Source organism: Astyanax mexicanus, chromosome 6, assembly GCF_023375975.1.
Source record: "Astyanax mexicanus isolate ESR-SI-001 chromosome 6, AstMex3_surface, whole genome shotgun sequence".
NCBI classification, from domain to species: domain Eukaryota; kingdom Metazoa; phylum Chordata; class Actinopteri; order Characiformes; family Acestrorhamphidae; genus Astyanax; species Astyanax mexicanus.
The window spans coordinates 47,195,448-47,212,618 of NC_064413.1; the positions used below are offsets into that span (position 1 = coordinate 47,195,448).

The 17,171-nt window shown below is 36.9% G+C and overlaps 1 protein-coding gene across 1 annotated transcript in view; it reads right to left on the reverse strand.

Moving 5' to 3' along the window:
* Window positions 1–4,736: 4,736 nt before the first annotated feature.
* Window positions 4,737–17,171, reverse strand: part of dipk1c (divergent protein kinase domain 1C) — a 36,043-nt gene continuing 23,608 nt past the window's right edge. The window contains exons 2-4 of the mRNA XM_007238628.4: window positions 11,104–11,829; window positions 8,177–8,341; window positions 4,737–5,334 (exon numbers count right to left, since the gene is read on the reverse strand). Of these exons, the coding sequence (XP_007238690.3) occupies window positions 5,071–5,334; window positions 8,177–8,341; window positions 11,104–11,829 (1,155 nt within the window). The 3' untranslated portion in view covers window positions 4,737–5,070. The remainder of the gene's footprint in view (window positions 5,335–8,176; window positions 8,342–11,103; window positions 11,830–17,171) is intronic.

Here is a 17,171-nt window from a genome sequence, read left to right on the forward strand (position 1 = left end):
CATCTAGTCTCACTCCCTTTCAGTGCATTCTGGGTTACCAGCCTCCGTTGGCTCCGTGGACAGCGTCGTCCACTGAGATACCTGCCGTTGACGACTGGATGAAGCTGAGCAGGTGTGGGAGGAGACGCATCAACAAATTTCGGAGGTTTTACGCAAGTATAAGGAGCAGATCGACAGACACCGTGGTACCACCCCCCAATACCAACCCGGAGACAGGGTGTGGTTGTCGACCCGGGACTTGAGGTTTGAGGGGGCCTGTAGGAAACTGCTGCCTAAGTATACTGGCCCATTTAAGGTTTTGTCTCAGGTTAACGAGGTGATTTATAAGATTGAGTTACCTGCTCAGTACAGAGTGCATAATTCGTTTCATGTCTCTCTGCTCAAGCCTCTTGTCCCAGGTCCGCTTGCCGAGGGTGTTCCTGATGACGTGCCGCCCGCGGCAGTGGAGGAGGAGGATTCGTCTACCTATGCGGTTCGAGAGGTGCTGGATTCACGCAGGCGTGGCGGTGTGCTCCAGTACCTGATAGACTGGGAGGGTTACGGCCCTGAGGAGCGTTGCTGGGTTGCCGCCGGTGATGTGCTGGATCCTGCTCTACTGGCCGAATTTCATGCCCGTCACCCTGGAAAACCTGCTCCTAGACCCCGTGGGCGTCCCAAGCGCTCACTCTCTTCTTCGGCTCCGGTGCGTCGGGGTTCACAGTCTCGCAGACCCCGCCTGTCCGGCACCTCTGTGGCTACGCCTGTTCCTCCCGCCGGTACTCCCTGCCCGTCAGGTGGACGTCGTAGTGGTCGTCCCGTTCCGGCTCCGTTCCGACTCCCTTGGGGGGAGGTACTGTCATGTCTGGTGCTGTTAGCTCCTCTGTCCCTTCCACACTCAGCTCTAACGGAGGTTCTCAGGTCAACAACTACACTGCCCAGAATGCACCACCCGCTGACATCACGCACTCACCTGGTCACGTGACACCTCACCTGCTTCCTCCAGGAAGTCCCGAATACTGATTACTGGCACTATAAAAGAGCACTCCACACAAACACCCATGCCGCGTATTGTAGGTTCTCCTCTTTACAAAGCGTTACTTTATCTCTTGTCTCAGTTTATCTTGTGTATGACCTTGCTTTTGTTTTCTCGACGCCGATTATTGCCTTGCCTCTGATATTGGATTGCTTGTGTATTACCTGGACTGTGTTTTCACTACTGCCTCTTGGATTACCTCTGACATTGGATATCTCGTGTACGAACTCTGGACTGTCTCTCGTTTATGGTATGGTTTTGTCTACATTGCTCTGGTTTCTGGTGATTACCCATTTTCTGTATTATAGCAGATGGAAAAAAAAAACTTTTACCCTGTATGTATGTATATGTAACAGACAATTTAGACATTTTCTATTAGCCTCTTCGTCTTGAAAAGCTTTTAGAATGTAAAGGGCAGTGTAAGTGTTCAAAGGATGTGGAAAGAATGTAAACTAAAAGGTTTTTGATATGACAGCGTTGATAAGGAACACGAGCTGTGATTTTAGCACAGCTGGTGTCTGTCTGAGTGTTTCTTTCTCTTGATAAAAACCTTTATCTGCTTGCTTATAAAGCAAGAAAGTGAATGGCTGATGACCCCCGCAGAATGTTCTGCAGCTACGAGAGCCAAACCACCATCCCCAGTCCTCACAGCCTCTAGTCAACGTCAGGGCAGATCAAAACCAGACCTCTGCTGTCTCAGTAAAAACCGAGAGCGTAATGACATTCGTAAGTCATGCTGAGATAGAATCAGAGACGGAGTTCACCTACAGGCCTTGAGATGTTAGCAGGGCTCAGTCACACTCTGTCTGCCCCTGTCCTGCAGTACATCTTTTCCTCTGCTTTCTTTGACCCGGGGTTGTGTTTAGTCTTTCCTGCTCTTCCCATCTTTCAGAAGACAGCTGGAGGCAGACTGCAACCCGATCTCCCGCGAGGAGGGAATGTTCCTAAAAGACGATAGTGAAGATGGAGGAATCTTCCCTATTCTTTCCTTCCCCTCAATTGATGGGGAAGCAAACTGTTTGATCTTTTGAGCTTTCCGTCCATCTTTCTACAAACCGATGATAGGGAACCATTACACAAGACGGACAAGAAGCACCTGGTGGATTGAAAAGTCCAAGGCACATGAGACCATGAGCACGAAAGCTTAGTTTATTGATGTTCTGTTACATTTACAGATTCAGATATTTCTACACAAATTCATTATGTACAGTAAGTACATTTTGGACAGTCCAGTATTCCCTTAATTAAATAAGCTTTCAATTTGTACTATTTGTCATCTAAACATAAAAACATCTACATAAATTTTCAGTCAAAAGAAGATCTGTGTACGGGCTCCGAATGGTCCAGCAGGCAAAGCACTTCCACTTTGATCCGGAGATCGTCAGTTTGAATCCTGTTCATGTAGCTTGCCATCAGCTGCCGGAGCCCTGTGAGAGCAAAATTGGCTTTGCTCTCTCTCTGGGTGGGTAGATGGCACTCCCTCCTCACATCACTATGAAGGGTGATGTCGATCAGCACAAGGCGTCTGTGAGCTAATGTATCAGAACCGAGTCGCTGCACTTTCCTCTGAGCGTGTAATTGGCCGTGTAAATTGGGGAGAAAATGGGAAAAAAAAAAGAAATAAAATTATATATATATAATAATATATAATATATATATATATATATATATATATATATATATATATATATATATATAATTTTACTAGCTCTTTAGTAGATGTATATATTTTAATTGGTGCTAAAGTTGCTAAAAAATTATATTGACATGTACTTGATGAACCATGGACCTTTTAACATTTCACATTTTCACATCATGGAGTTTTATCATAGCAACCTTATCTTCCAGCAGTATATCTTTACATTTATTAGTACCAGCACTGACAGTAGGAACTTTCTTCACAAATAGTAAAGTAACACCTTTGTACACATTTGAATAAGTTGCCATGAACAAGCAGCTTATCAAAGTAAAGTTGCATAAACTGTCAATACAGTTATAAACAGAAAACGCTGTAAAGTGTAAATGGTACAAGTAAAACCCAATGTAAATTCTGGTATTACTGTACTGGGCCTTGTTATTTTCTTTGTTTTACTCAATAAAGTCTAATGCGATAAGTGTTACCTGATATAATATAGCTAATGAAACCATGTGCCCATTCATAAAGTAAAGGCAACAATTCTGATCTAATTTGTTAGTTATGTCTGTTAAGGGCAGGAATTCCCAAGTTCAGTTCTGAAAACCTGCTGCCCTGTAGAGTTTAGATACATCCCTAATAAAACACATCTGCCTCTGGATATTGGAGACGTGTGCTCAAGAAATCAATTTTCAAGGCATTGGTGTGGGTTTAGGTGGGATAGCTAATGTAGTCTACCACCAATCATCTAACAGTGAATTGAATTATCCTCTTTTACTTTAGTCTTGGAATGCTTGAAAGTGGTGAGAGGTAAGATGTACAGCCTGGTAAAAAACAGCATATAATATCTTAATTGCTGAGTTAGCCAACATGTCTAGTGTTTGAAATAAGCCTATAATGTAGGTAAACTAAATTCCCCCTCCAGGGAAGATATCGACCATATTTTATTATAAATGAGTCTTTAACCCTTGTAGGCACAGTGGTCACTGTGATCTCCTTGCTTTTTTTTGTTATCTCATTTTTCATTTTGCCCTTGTGTTTAATGAGGAGCTCTCTCTGAAAATTCTAAATCCTTTTTTTTTTTTAACAGTTAAAACTGCTTATTTGATATTTTTGATACCTGTATGGCACTCAAACAAGAAAATGTTTCAGCCTGCTTTTTCTATGTGTCTAAAAAAGGGTAATTTAAGGTTAATTATCTTATTTTGCTTTAATTACCTCATTGATTAATAGCCTGGTACAAAACAGTATTATGTTATCTGCTGGATTATAATTCAATATCAATATATACAGCTCTGGAAAAAAATAAGTGACCACTTAAAAATGATGAGTTCCTTTGATTTTACCACATTAAAAACCTCTGCAATATGATAAAAAGGAAGATGGATGATCACAAGCCATCAAACCAAACTGAACTGCTTGAATTTTTGCACCAGGCGTGACATAAAGTTATCCAAAAGCAGTGTGTAAGACTGGTGGAGGAGAACATGCCAAGATGCATGACAACTTTGATAAAAAAAATCAGGGTTATTCCACCAAATATTGATTTCTGATCTCTTTAAACTTTATGAATATGAACTTGTTTTCTTTGCATTATTTGAGGTCTGAAAGCTTTGCATCTTTTTTGTTATTTAATTTGAAATTTGGAAGAAATGTTGTCTGTAGTTTCTAGAATAAAACTACAATGTTCATTTTACTCAAACATATACCTATAAATGGCAAAATCAGAGAAACTGATTCAGAAACTGAAGTGGTCTCTTATTCTTTTTCCAGAGCTGTATATCATTTAGACAGGGGTTCGTAACCCGGGGTCACAATCCCCAAGAGGGTTCTAACATATAGCATAATAGTTCCTATGGGGGTCACGAGTCATTTGTACTTCAGTGCAGGACCAATGAAGAACCCTTAAAAGGCAGTATCATAGTGAAAAGGTTCAAATATTAATGTTAAAGTTATGCTAATGTACAGACATCTGTTGTGGGTGTTCTTGGCAGTTTTCCTGTTGGCCTTTTTTTTTGTTCATCTTGATATTGGAATTATAATATATATACAGTACCAGTCAAAAGTTTAGACACACCTTTTCTCTTTCAATAGGTTTTCATTCTTTTTTATTTGTTTTTACATTGTAAATTTAATATTGAAGACATTAAAGCTATATAGGAACACATAGTCCAGTCCTAATGTAAACTGTGTGAAATAAGCCGTGGGAAAACAGATTTTTTTTCACAAGGAAGATATCGACCACTGCTCTTTAAGCATCATTTTATTGATGCGTCTGTAATGCCCAGCATGTCTAGTAGTAACTTTCAACCAAACTGAGTACCTTTTGCCATAAAAATAAAAAATAGCACGTTGATTTAGTCTCTTATCCTGTTTCATCAGAATAAACACCAGAATAAAAGACCAGAGCACAACCAGTGTAAGCTCAGAAGTTCAGAGCTGTGTGGACGTGGTGCGTTTCTCGCGCCTGCTTTTGACTCTGCTGATTGGTGAGCTCCTCCTGGATGAGCTGCATGAGAAGCCTCCGAAGCTTCAGCCTAATTATCCGGGCACGCTCCACCTCCTCCCCTCCCTCTGTCTCCACGCAATCCTGCACGGCCTGCTGGAGCTCCACCTGCAGGGGGCGCTCTGCCTTGTCCCCCAGTAGCGTGGGAGAGAACCACGAGCGGAAGATCTTCTCACAGATCACCTGTGGAGATAGAGAAGAAGAGGAAGAGAGCTGATGAAGAGGTGACAAGTCAGAGACCCCAAAGGCCAAAGCCATTATGAGCGTGACCTCCTGCACTCGTTTCACGACCGGCGCTGCCGTCATCGACCATATTCTCATTACATGTTGTTTGAAGGGGACATCTTCTTGACCCGGCAGCCTCGATAACACAAAGCCACTATTGTCCTGAATGGTAGGCAAGACAATAGGAAGGCAGAGGTCATCTGGAGGCATGATAAGTGATCAGGGATGGAGAGATGGGCTCTGTCTTGGCCACCTGTGGCCTGGAGATGGACTTGGTTTCATCCTGCTCGCTCATCTGTTGGCCTGACTCCTTAAAGGGGGCTGGCACTGACAGCAGGTGATGATTTTGGTTCGCGTCGTGAAAAAAAGATGAAAGCGATGGAGTGATAATGCTAAAATCATGCTGATATAGAATATTCTATCTTCATTTACCTCATCTTTATCATACTGATAATCATGGCCATTATTTTTAATGCATTTCTCTGCAAATGGATAAGCAGAACAGTAAACCCTTTGACTCGAAGTACGCGTACGTATAATAGAAGCCATCGGGCAGTTGAGTAAACTACGGAAATATGTGACTGCGTAATACAAACGCAAAAAGCTGCTTTAAACAACCAAAATGATTCTGATTAGTATTGTTTTCCCTAATGTTTTCTGGTGTTTGTGTGCAATCAGGCAGGAGCCTGAGAAAAGTCCACCCACTCCAGTGTGTGCTGGGAGTGAATAATGACAAATTCTTCCCGCTGGAAAACATAGTGCATCTCTGATGTTACAAAAACATATTCAGATAGATTTGATTTAATGAGTCATGTTAAGAAGAAATATGAGCTTTGTGTAAATATTTATAGGTGAAATTCAGTGGGCCATACTCAGGAGTTGGTGTCTTCAAGCCCCTAAGCCATATCTTATAGTACTGTTGATCTTATATCAATCGTAGCTTAATGTAAATTAAGAAAATTTATGTAAATGTAGAATAATGTCAATATTTTGGAGATATTTTATTGTATCTTAACATATTATATAATGAACAAAAAAAACTAAGGACAGCAGCTGTGTTCAGAAATCTACCAAAAAACAAAAATCTACAAACTGTCACCCTGAGAAAAAATGTACAGGTAGAATTTTTATAACTTTATTGCATGAAAATGTTTATGGGTAAAATTTGCTTACTGAGGAATTGCCTATTTTTTGGCTTTTCTCATGATTTGGTACCCTTTAAGTCCCTTCATTGTCCATGGAAAAACAGGTATCTCCAATTTAGTAACTTTACAGGAGAATGGAAAAAAACCCTCTAAGCCACAAATGTAAGTTTTTGGTAAAGAAGTTTTTAATTCAAATACTTTTGGAAAATTTCTGTTGTCCATTTAAAATGAAATTGTCACATAGTTTAAAGGGCATCTGCTCTGTAACAATGTAAACAATTAACAATAGAATAATAGATTAATATGTCTTTAGCATGCTACATTAGTACTCAGTAATAAGAATAAGAATAGTTATAATTATTTATTTTATTATAATTAAAAAAATTGACAGTTACATCTTGTGTTCCATGACTAATATCTGCATGACGGCATGTCTTTACTGATAAACCTCACTTTGGAGATTTTTACTTTTTTTATACTATTTACTTTATTAGCATTGTAATACAAATATTTTACAAAAAATACTTTTTTTTTCTTTTTTTTATATTGCAGAATTTTTTGTTGCCACGTAAATGTCTCTCATTTAATACTGTAACACTGTAATTTCTCCTTTGTGGCAAAATAACAGTTTGATATTTCTGATACAATTTAGAGGAAGTCATATCATCAAAGTCTCTTTAAACACAAAGTTTAAATATGGGAAAGATTATATTTTATTGTCTATAAATAAAAACATTTTTACTTTCATATTAAACTATATTAAACTAACTCTTTTTAATACTAAAATCTTACTTAACAAATTTTTACAAAATTATATATTTGGCATTTTGACTAATATAGGAATCTCTAATGTGAAAAAAACATTTTGTACAATAGTGTTTTTTTAGCGTAGAAACACAGGAGCCATTCAAGTACAAAACCTTTAATTAATTTGCATTATAAGGTAACGGGGTGAATGGCTAATATGGTGTTCAATGATTGTCACTTTTTGACTTTCCAAAATGTGTCCGTATACAATATACTATACTACCGGTGATCTGAGTAAAAAATAGAGGTCAATAATGAGAATAATTATCTGTGGAAATGAACTGTATGCTACAGACACAGCAAACAGAAATTAGGCCAGAATAATTCTGGAGTATTCCTTTAAATTAGACCAAACCAGAAGTAAAATTGCACTCTTTCAGAGCAGCCTGTGTTTAGAGCGCTGGTGCTAAAATCTTTTGTGCTGTTGTCTCTGACAAATCTTGAATGATGTCACTGTCTTGCATTAATATAAGGTTGGGATTGTTGAGCGCTGTTCCTCTTCCATCTCACGTAGGCTTTCTTTTGTCACAAGCCTTTTCAGTCTCTATTATGTTGGGAACCGGTAATGATGGTAGGCTCCTATTCTTTGCTGTGCTATCACAAGCCATTAACATTCCGCACGCTGTTCCTGGTAAAGCTGAAGGTCGAGCGTCTCCTCTGAACCGCTACAATGGCCTTCATCTGTATCTCTTTGTGTTTTGTTTCCTCTCATAAAACATTCATATCTAAATGTCACATAGGAAAAAAATAACTGTGATACTGTATATGGTGAACATCACTTTCCTGAATAATAATTTATATACATAATATTCACAGAATCATTCAAAGCAATTAGTGCTTCCACCCACCTGTAGGTTGCTGTTTTTGCGTTTCGATCCACACTTGTTTCTCTTCATGTCGCATTTGGAGATGCAGTCGAAGAAATTACAGTCATTGTCATTAGTGCAGTTCTGCTCAAGAATGTCCTGCATTTTGGGCTCAAAAAAAGCCATGTCCACATCTATAGCTGCCACCTGCCAACGGCAAAATGCAGAAAACAGGTATTTTAGAGAGAAAGCTAAATTCCACCATTTTTAGTTTTAACAGAATATGAAAATACTTTAAATTACAGTACTGTGTAGAGGCTTTAGGCATCTAAGAGCATGGTTTAAATTAATGTATCCCAGCAATAACATATAAATATAAAACAGATACAGCAAAGCAGATGCAATTAAAACAGGGTTCGTACGATCATGAAAAACCTGGAAAAGTCATGGAATTTGAAAATAGCAATTTCCAGACCTGGATAAGTTTTGGAAAAATAAAAATAACCAGAAAGTTTTGAAAAAGTCATGGAAATTTGCTCTACAAATCTTTGCGTTTCCGTTTATCTACGGAGAAAGTCTATTTTGAGCTCACAAATACATCAGCTCAGAGTTAATTCAGTGATTTAGCCCTACACAATGGAGCTCTCAGGATCTGACACACATTTTATTATTAAATATTGTGTGTCAGATTCATTTTAGGCCTCTATAATCAATTTCAGTTATAGTTTTAGATGATTTTTGGTTCCATAAAAAAATCATGGAAATGATTTGGTTAAAAAGTGAACCCTGTTAAAAGAAACAAGATCTTGTGAACTAGTTTGATAAACAAAGGCAGATTTCTCCAGAACCTCCCCAGATAGCACCTAAAATCTATGTATATATGACTTAAAATCATTAAACTCTGATTTACCAAACCAGCTATATGACTATAAGTAATACTAGATCCCCTGAGAAGGTATTTGGAGATGATTTAATGAACACAGTGATTTAAATCACTACTTTTTATATGAAAAATATTTCAGTTTATTTTTGATATTAGTGTTTTATAAAATAAATAAACATCTACTGCCTAGATTAGGATCTTTCTAATTATGTAAATAGTAGCTACTACTGACACACACATGTATATCCATTTCCAGATCCTTCTTTGTGAAATTAGTTAAGCTAATTATAAGAGCACAGTAAATAAACAATGTTTAAACACTGTTAAAAGCCGTTTTTGTGAAAATCTATGGTTTAGATGCAAAAGCAGATTCACATGTGTGGATTTCACTGTTTATTTTGAACCAAATGTAGAGCATGTACATATCCCTTATTTCTACATGCTCTGTTTAAACATGCCCCTCTCAGGACCTCCAGCCATGACACATGTTCCTGTATAAATAACACACCACTGAAAAACACTGTCCTGTTAATCCTGCAATGAGTGATGTTATGATTTACCAAGGCAACTGCTGTAATCTAGAGCATTCTAAAAGCTAAATACAATACTGCACACTTATACACACCTTTTATGTATACTATAACTGTGCCCAGAATAGATAGTGTTTTAAAATTACATTATATTTTTAAAATCCTATAAATTAATAAATCTCACTTGTTCACTTTTGTTTTTTTAAATTACTGCAGGATTTTAAGGAGCATAATGTATAATGTTTTCATTAACTAATATACTGCAAAATATAACGTATACAAATGGAAATTGTGTAATAATTAGAAAATATAATTAGCAAAACAAAAATAAGTATTAGATAATTCGTTTAGTTTTGTAACTTTGCATTTATTTTAGTTGATGGTATTGCTTACACATCTGACGACCTGACCTTTAGTCTGTAATACCCTGCCCACGCACAACAGAGAAAAACAGCCTGGTAGCTCCTGCACTGAAACATGTATTAATTTGCATTTTCCCTAGAAAATAAATAAATACATTTAGAAAATGAAGTAGAAGTGAATATATAAATAAATAAATATTGACATCATCTAACAAACATCAAAGCCAGTGCTTTATATTCCTTGTATATTTTGTATTTTTGGCAGAAAAATGCCAGTTAATAATTTTCATATGCATAAATGATATTACAATATGTCATTATGAACAGGCATAATGAACAAAAAACATAATAGACAATAATTGTCATCTTGATCCAAAATAAGCATTTTAACTGCTAAGCTCAGGAGTCGCATAAGCTGAGTGTTGAAAAAAAATAATGAACTAGTGGTCTGTATGCATATATGTATATATACATTACTTTAAATATATATATATTACTTTTTTGTTTATTTCTGTCTGACTGACCTCAAGAAGTTCATTATTTTAGTTTAACCCTCATCTTATGCGACTTATGATCTAAGCATTTTAAAATGCCTTTTTTTATCAAGATGACTAAACCTAAACTAAACTTTCTATCTTAAAATCCTGCTTACCTTTTAAAGGCCGCATTTGGCACAATTTGGCAGTCATGGCTAAATCAGATACAGATTTTTCTTCTTATTTGAAAAAAAAAACTATTTTTTTTTAAATTATTCCTTCCTTAATAAAACTTCCAACTACTTTGAGTTGACCTTCAATAAATGTAAAAAGTAAAAATTTTATGTTATTTTAAATGAATGTAGCGCTGTATAAATTCTGCTCCTGTCTGCCTTCACTTTAAATGATTGTAGTAAATAAAGGCTTTGTGGTATTTTGGCAATAAATAAATGAAGCGATTTTGCAGATCAATTCAGTGTGACTGCGGCCAGGGCCGTGGGGGGAATCTAAATTCCTTGACATTATCTTGATTAGGTAAGGATTTTATTGTTGGTGGAGAAGAAAGAGCTCACCAGGCAGCGTACTAGCCTTAGGCACGGCTTAATGACGGCTTCACTCAGTTTTTCGAGTCAAGCCCCTTGTTATTTCAGCCATTTAGAGACAATGAGATCAGAAGATACTCTACTGCATGTGCACAACAGACTGGCGAGGTACCCACCGTCAAGTCCTTCCTGATGGCGAAGTTTTCAGGCTTGATGTCGCAGAGGTGTAAGTGATGAGAAAAGTCATTCTCAAAGTGCGCAACCATGTCCAGGAAACTGAGGGCCACTCTGGGCACCATGTCCACCTCCATCAACGTCCTTTCTGGCCCTTCCTGTGGGCTCTGAGAAAGTTCGTCCATTGAGAAGATATTCTGGTCCCAGGCATGACCCGCTGCCAGGTATTCTACTGCGTAAAAATGACCGCAGGAGCCCAGCACTTTGGCAACGTGGTCCGTGAGGTCCTGCATCACGCGGAGAAAGGTGTATTCCTCCTGCTGCAGCAGAGCCCAGAGCGAGGCCAGCTCAGCCCGAGTGTACGGCTGCTCTCTTTCCTTCAGCCGCTGGCTCCAGAACCGCGGCAGGGTCAGGTTAGTCTCCGCCTCCAGGCCCAGTGAGTTCTTAATCTCCAGAGTGGCATAGAAGACCACGTCCAGTGGTGAAAGCTCCTCCTCTCCCCCTCCTGTGCCTACTGGCCCGTCCTGATACTCCAGCAGAGCTAAAGCTTCATAGGACGAGAAGTTCTCCAGCTTTGACTTGAGAACCACCGGCATCCCTCGCCAACTGGCTGCCATCACCTTCTTGCCGTTCTCGTAGTAGAGGCAGCGTTTGTATTCCACATGGCCCCCCACGCAGAGGTCCTCACACAGGTCACCTGTTAGCACACCCTGCTGATATTCTTCACACTGCAAATTACACACAGAAAATTACACATTAGATCAGTGATAAACCATCAAGTCAACAATACATCAATGTTATATTAATGTGATTTTAGAAAACCTGACTAGTCATTAGTAATGAGACAATAGATCATATATTGGTAGTTAAGATAAGTTTTTAATTAGTATGTTAAATACACCAATGTTCTACCAATAATATGTTAATTAAGCAATAATACCCTCTAGGTTCGTGCTTTAATGTGTAATATTGGCCTTCTGTGTTATGGTCGCGGCACAGCAGTGCCAGTATTACATGTTATAACATGAACCTCAAGTGTATTATTGCGATTATATCACAGTTCCATTATCGCTGTTTATTAAAAGATTTTGAGTTAAAAATGACAAGAAAATACAATCTGTTTTGTTATAAAAACATTGTAGCTGCACTGTTTGTCTTGTAAGCGCTGCATCGTTGCGAAATGTCTTTCGCAGAACGCCTCTCAGCCAATTACATTGCAGGGTCAGAACTAACTGTGGTATAATATGTTAATAATCAATAATATACCAGTATTAATCAGTTCTTCCACCATGCAAAGCTTTTCTTAACAGTTGGTAATAGTTGCTTCGTAATGTAATGGTTTTATTTTTCATCAGTTGTAAAGTTGTGAAGATGTAGAGTTGGTATACAGTGAATAGCCCTAGTTGAGTAATGTTCTAATCCATATTATGGCAAGAACTCAACTACGTAAAGAAAAAAAAAAACTTTAAGAAATAAAGGTCAGTCAATCTGAAACGTTTTAAGAACTTTGAAAGTATCCTCATGGGCGTTCACTAAAAAGACCATCAAAAACTTAATGATGAAACTGGCTCTCATCAGGACTACCCCATGAAAGGAAGATGAAGGAAGACCAAGATGTATCTCTTCATCAGAGTTACCAGCCTTTTAAACAGCACCCCAGATAAGAGCCAGCTAAATACCTCACAGAGTATATTGGTTTGTTTATTCAGTGTTAAAACATTGAAAGATTTTAGAATCTGGTCCCACATCACATCACTACCCAATGCATATTGCTTAACATGCACAAAATGCTTTTTATAAGTAAAAGCAAAAATTTTGGCCTGCATTTGTGTGCAATGCAGCACAGACTACAGTGAAAAACTGGTGAGATCTTCACAGACCAAGACACAGTTTTCACCATTTTCTGTACTGCAAATATAAAGACCCCAGTTCTGCAGCACAAGGTGATGCTAATGTGGAGCCAATCAGCAGATCCCTGCGTCATTAAGCTTTCACACCGACCGTTCTGTGTCAGCAAGTATAGTTAGCTAACCATGCTGATAATTCTGGGCTAATCCTGGTTCAGTGGCCGAACCATGTCCGTGTGGAAAATCCACTGGGTCCATTCAGCCCTGCAGTGAAAATAGACCTTAATAACAGCTGTCAGATTAATAGTTATTTATATAGTAACAAGCCAGAGCACTTGAAGGTGATTAATACTTTGACATAAGATTGACGGCAAAATTCAGAAGCCATATTTTGTTTCCCAATAACAACATATTTTCAGTTGAGTCCTCAGAAACAGAGCAGTGCAGTGTAGCTGTTCCACATTAAACTCTGTGACAAAAATAACGCTGATAATTTATGACCTTCTCTTCATAACTAATTACATGCATGATTGCTTCTCTTCATATGGAGCCACACTGTTAGTATTTCCTAGGACACTCTTTTTAACTCACACGAGTCAAGGTGAAGGTGTTGTCATGGAAACAGGGACAGTGAGATCTTACAGAACACAATATCTGAAGAAATGGCCTTGTTAGATATGCTGTGTGATAGAAAGCTCTCCAGCCTGTAAACAAAACTGACACTTCACATTTTACAGTTCGCTCCACAACAACAGCATTTCATACATACTGTCAGTTAAGTTTTAGATACTTGCTAATCTTACTTAATCTTTACTCAGAGATGAGGGGTGTTTACAGTCAAATAGGGACATATGGACCCTTCCAACATGGTTAAATTCGAAAATAGAAAATTGGGTATAAAACGAATAATTTTTTCCCATTCAGTAAAGTGAAGAATATTTTTTATTATTTAGTTTTTCATTTCAGCCTTTCGCAAACAGAATTCCAAGAAAAATAAAAAGGTGGATCTTCTCGTGATTTTTTTTATTTTATTTTTCATTTTTCTTGAAATTTCATTTCTTTTTTCCTGATATTCCTGAAATTGTATAAATGGATAGAAACGTATTTCTTGTACACTGCACTACATAAAAAATATATTTTTACATCCAATTTTCTATTTTTGCATTTAGCCTCACACAGTCAGAAAAATAAATTAAAAAACATTACACTGACCATTGTGATATCTTGTTTTGCAATACTGTATCAATTTTCATTAACAGTGTACTGATTTTTAATGATGTGAGGATTTGGAGTTTTGTACTCACTATTCTGATTGCAATATATTGTGATTGTTAAAATCAAATTTTAGAAAACTCTAATAAAAAAAAAACATAGTATCCTGTTATTTTTCATTGTCTTTTCTTAATTTGGTAAATTTAAATAAAATAAATATATTTTAAATGTCTGTGTTATTATCTGTAGAAAACATAAGAAATATACAGATTACATTCAAATTTATATGAATTCATTGCTGGTGCTGCTATACACCTAAATAAATTAGACTTGTGTGGATGTATAATGGCTTTTTAACCTTCATTTAAAAGCTATTCGACCAATGGTAAGATGGTCTCCCTAATATGTGAGTCTTGGTTCCTCCTGAGGTTCCTTTCTTCTCCAGCTCTAAAGGGGGCGTTTCCTTGCTTCTGCACTCACTGGGGGTTCTGTATTATATTTTCAAGGTTTAGCCTGATTCTCTGTCCTGTGATCACATTTTTGTAGAGCTGCTTTGTGACATCAGTTGTTAAAAGCGCTATACAAATAAATTAGATTTGTATGATTTGATTAATAAATGTTTTATAATCTTTGTTTAAACCTTTCTTCACTTTAGGCCCTTACATAGCAACACAATACTTATAATACTTATATAATACTAATATAATACTTATAATAATGCCAGAATCACTAATAATAAATGAATCAAATCAACATAAAATAAGTGGTGCATAATCCTTGCTAACATTTTTAATTATAATTATATTCTGGAGGTTTGAATAGCTGGGATCATATTGACTCCCAAGAACAAAGGGTGTTAGTAAATCTTTTTTTAGTTTTTTATGTAATATATTGAATTGTAACACCTGTTTCTGTGTAAAATTACAGCCCTACTCCCAATGAATAACCATGTTTTAATAGTTTTTTAATTGTAGTACATTATTTAATGTTAAGTGCCTTTGAGAATTAATGAAAAATAATTCCAAATTGAGCATAGTTTAATTTATAATGTAAAAAAAAAAGTTGTCCAAATGACGCTATTCATTAGAAGGGCTCAACTGTAGAGTAATTGGGAGTTTGTTCTCCCTTTGCTGCAGTAACAGCTTCTATGTCTCAGAGCAAGCTTTACACCAGATGTTGGACACATTGCTGTGTGGAGTTAATTGCAGTCAGAAAAAGAGAGAGCAGTGAGGTCAGGTTGGATAATTAGTTCTGGATCAGAAACACCACTCCAGCTCATCCCGAAGGTGTTCAGAGCTGCAGAGTGATTCTACAGTCAGAGAGCACAGTTCTACTGCCCAGGGTTCTGGGGGGTTTGATGAGCCTCTTGTTGATGCTTTGCATTGGGCTGTTCTAGTATTACTTTACTTTACATTTATTTCTAGGGAGATTTTACTCTGACGTGCCAAATATGATGGCACAATGGACTCTATAAGACTCTATTGCCTCAGTCAAAATGCTTCTTTCACTTTAAATTCTGATTTTCTATGTTTTTAAATGTGTAAAGTGTGTCCTTTAGTTGTGGCTTTCTGTCTGTAAGAAGAGGCCAGAAGCAAAAATATAAGTTTTCATGCTGATTAAAAGAGCTGTTGCTTTCTACACATAAGTAAAACAATGAATTTCCAAAGTCACAACACAGTTTTTCCATTTAAAAAATCTATATGATTGTATTTACTCAATTTGTTTTTTTTTCCTTTATTTTTTGCAAGGTTTAACCAAATACATTGTCGTGAAAATGGCTTATTACTTGTGATTACTAGTCCATTACTAGTATTTTGTCCCATGATTTTTGGCATGTCAGAGTAGAAGCTCTGTAATCTCATCTGTACACTTGTGTCAGCAGTGGGTGTATCTCAAAGCAGAAGAAACACTGATTAACTACCCAAAAAATTTGCAAAACTTGCTTTGTCTTCCCCTAAAATAAAAAAAAAAGTATCTTTATTAATTTATTTATTAGATGTAGCACATACCCAGAAAAGAAGCAAAGAGCAAATTTGTACAAATGTATGCAAGGGAGAAGGCTTGCAGCCAGTAAAGGTCTTGGACTGCACGCCATAATGAACTGTGGAGCTCATGCTGAGAGAATTGCCTTAAAGGGATGAAGTGCAGGCATTTGTCCAGAGCTGCCTGTGGAATGAGCTTCTGTGCATTACATAATATATATATAGTGGTATAACAGCCCACTCAAAGGTCAGGGGTCAGATTAAGAAAGAATTAGTCATAGATTTTCTTCTTAAGCATAAGAATTAGTTATTTTTTATTAGTTTTTTTTTTTTTTTAACTTTACAGTAACCCAATTTAATAACCATGTTCAAATGCATTCTGACTGTGACTGATACTCTAGTCTGGAACTCTGTTTCTGCATAATACTCTATACTCTAGTTAAAATGCTTCTTTTACTTCAAATTCTGATTTTGTCTATTTTAGGTTGTAAAATTAATGTATAAAATTAATGTCGAAAATTCACTTTCCGACTGTAAGAGGAGACCAGGAGCAAAAATCTCAGTTCTCATGCTGGTTAAAAGACCTGTTATATGGAAAAAAAATGAATTTCCAAAGTCACACCATAGTTTTTTCCATTAAAAATTGGTATAAATATATCTTGTTTACTGAAATGTTTTAAACCCTAATTGATTTGTTTTTTTTTTCTTTATTTTTACAGGTTTAACCAAATACATTGTTGTAAAAATGGCTCATCATTTGTGATAAGCTGCAAAATGTATCATAAAAGTCTGTGTTACATAACAAAATGCCATGTCAATGTCACATCAATATAGACAATTAAAAGATTATTTTGGGAACTTTACAAATACAAATTCTTAATATTTATCTCAAGGTTTCAGATGTTTTTTGCCTGAGATACCTTTCAAACATTGTTTTTATTATTGTATCAGACAATTATGAGATTTGAGATTTTGAATTTGAATGTGGTAATCTCACGCCTCGACTACTGCAATGCCGTACTAACTGGC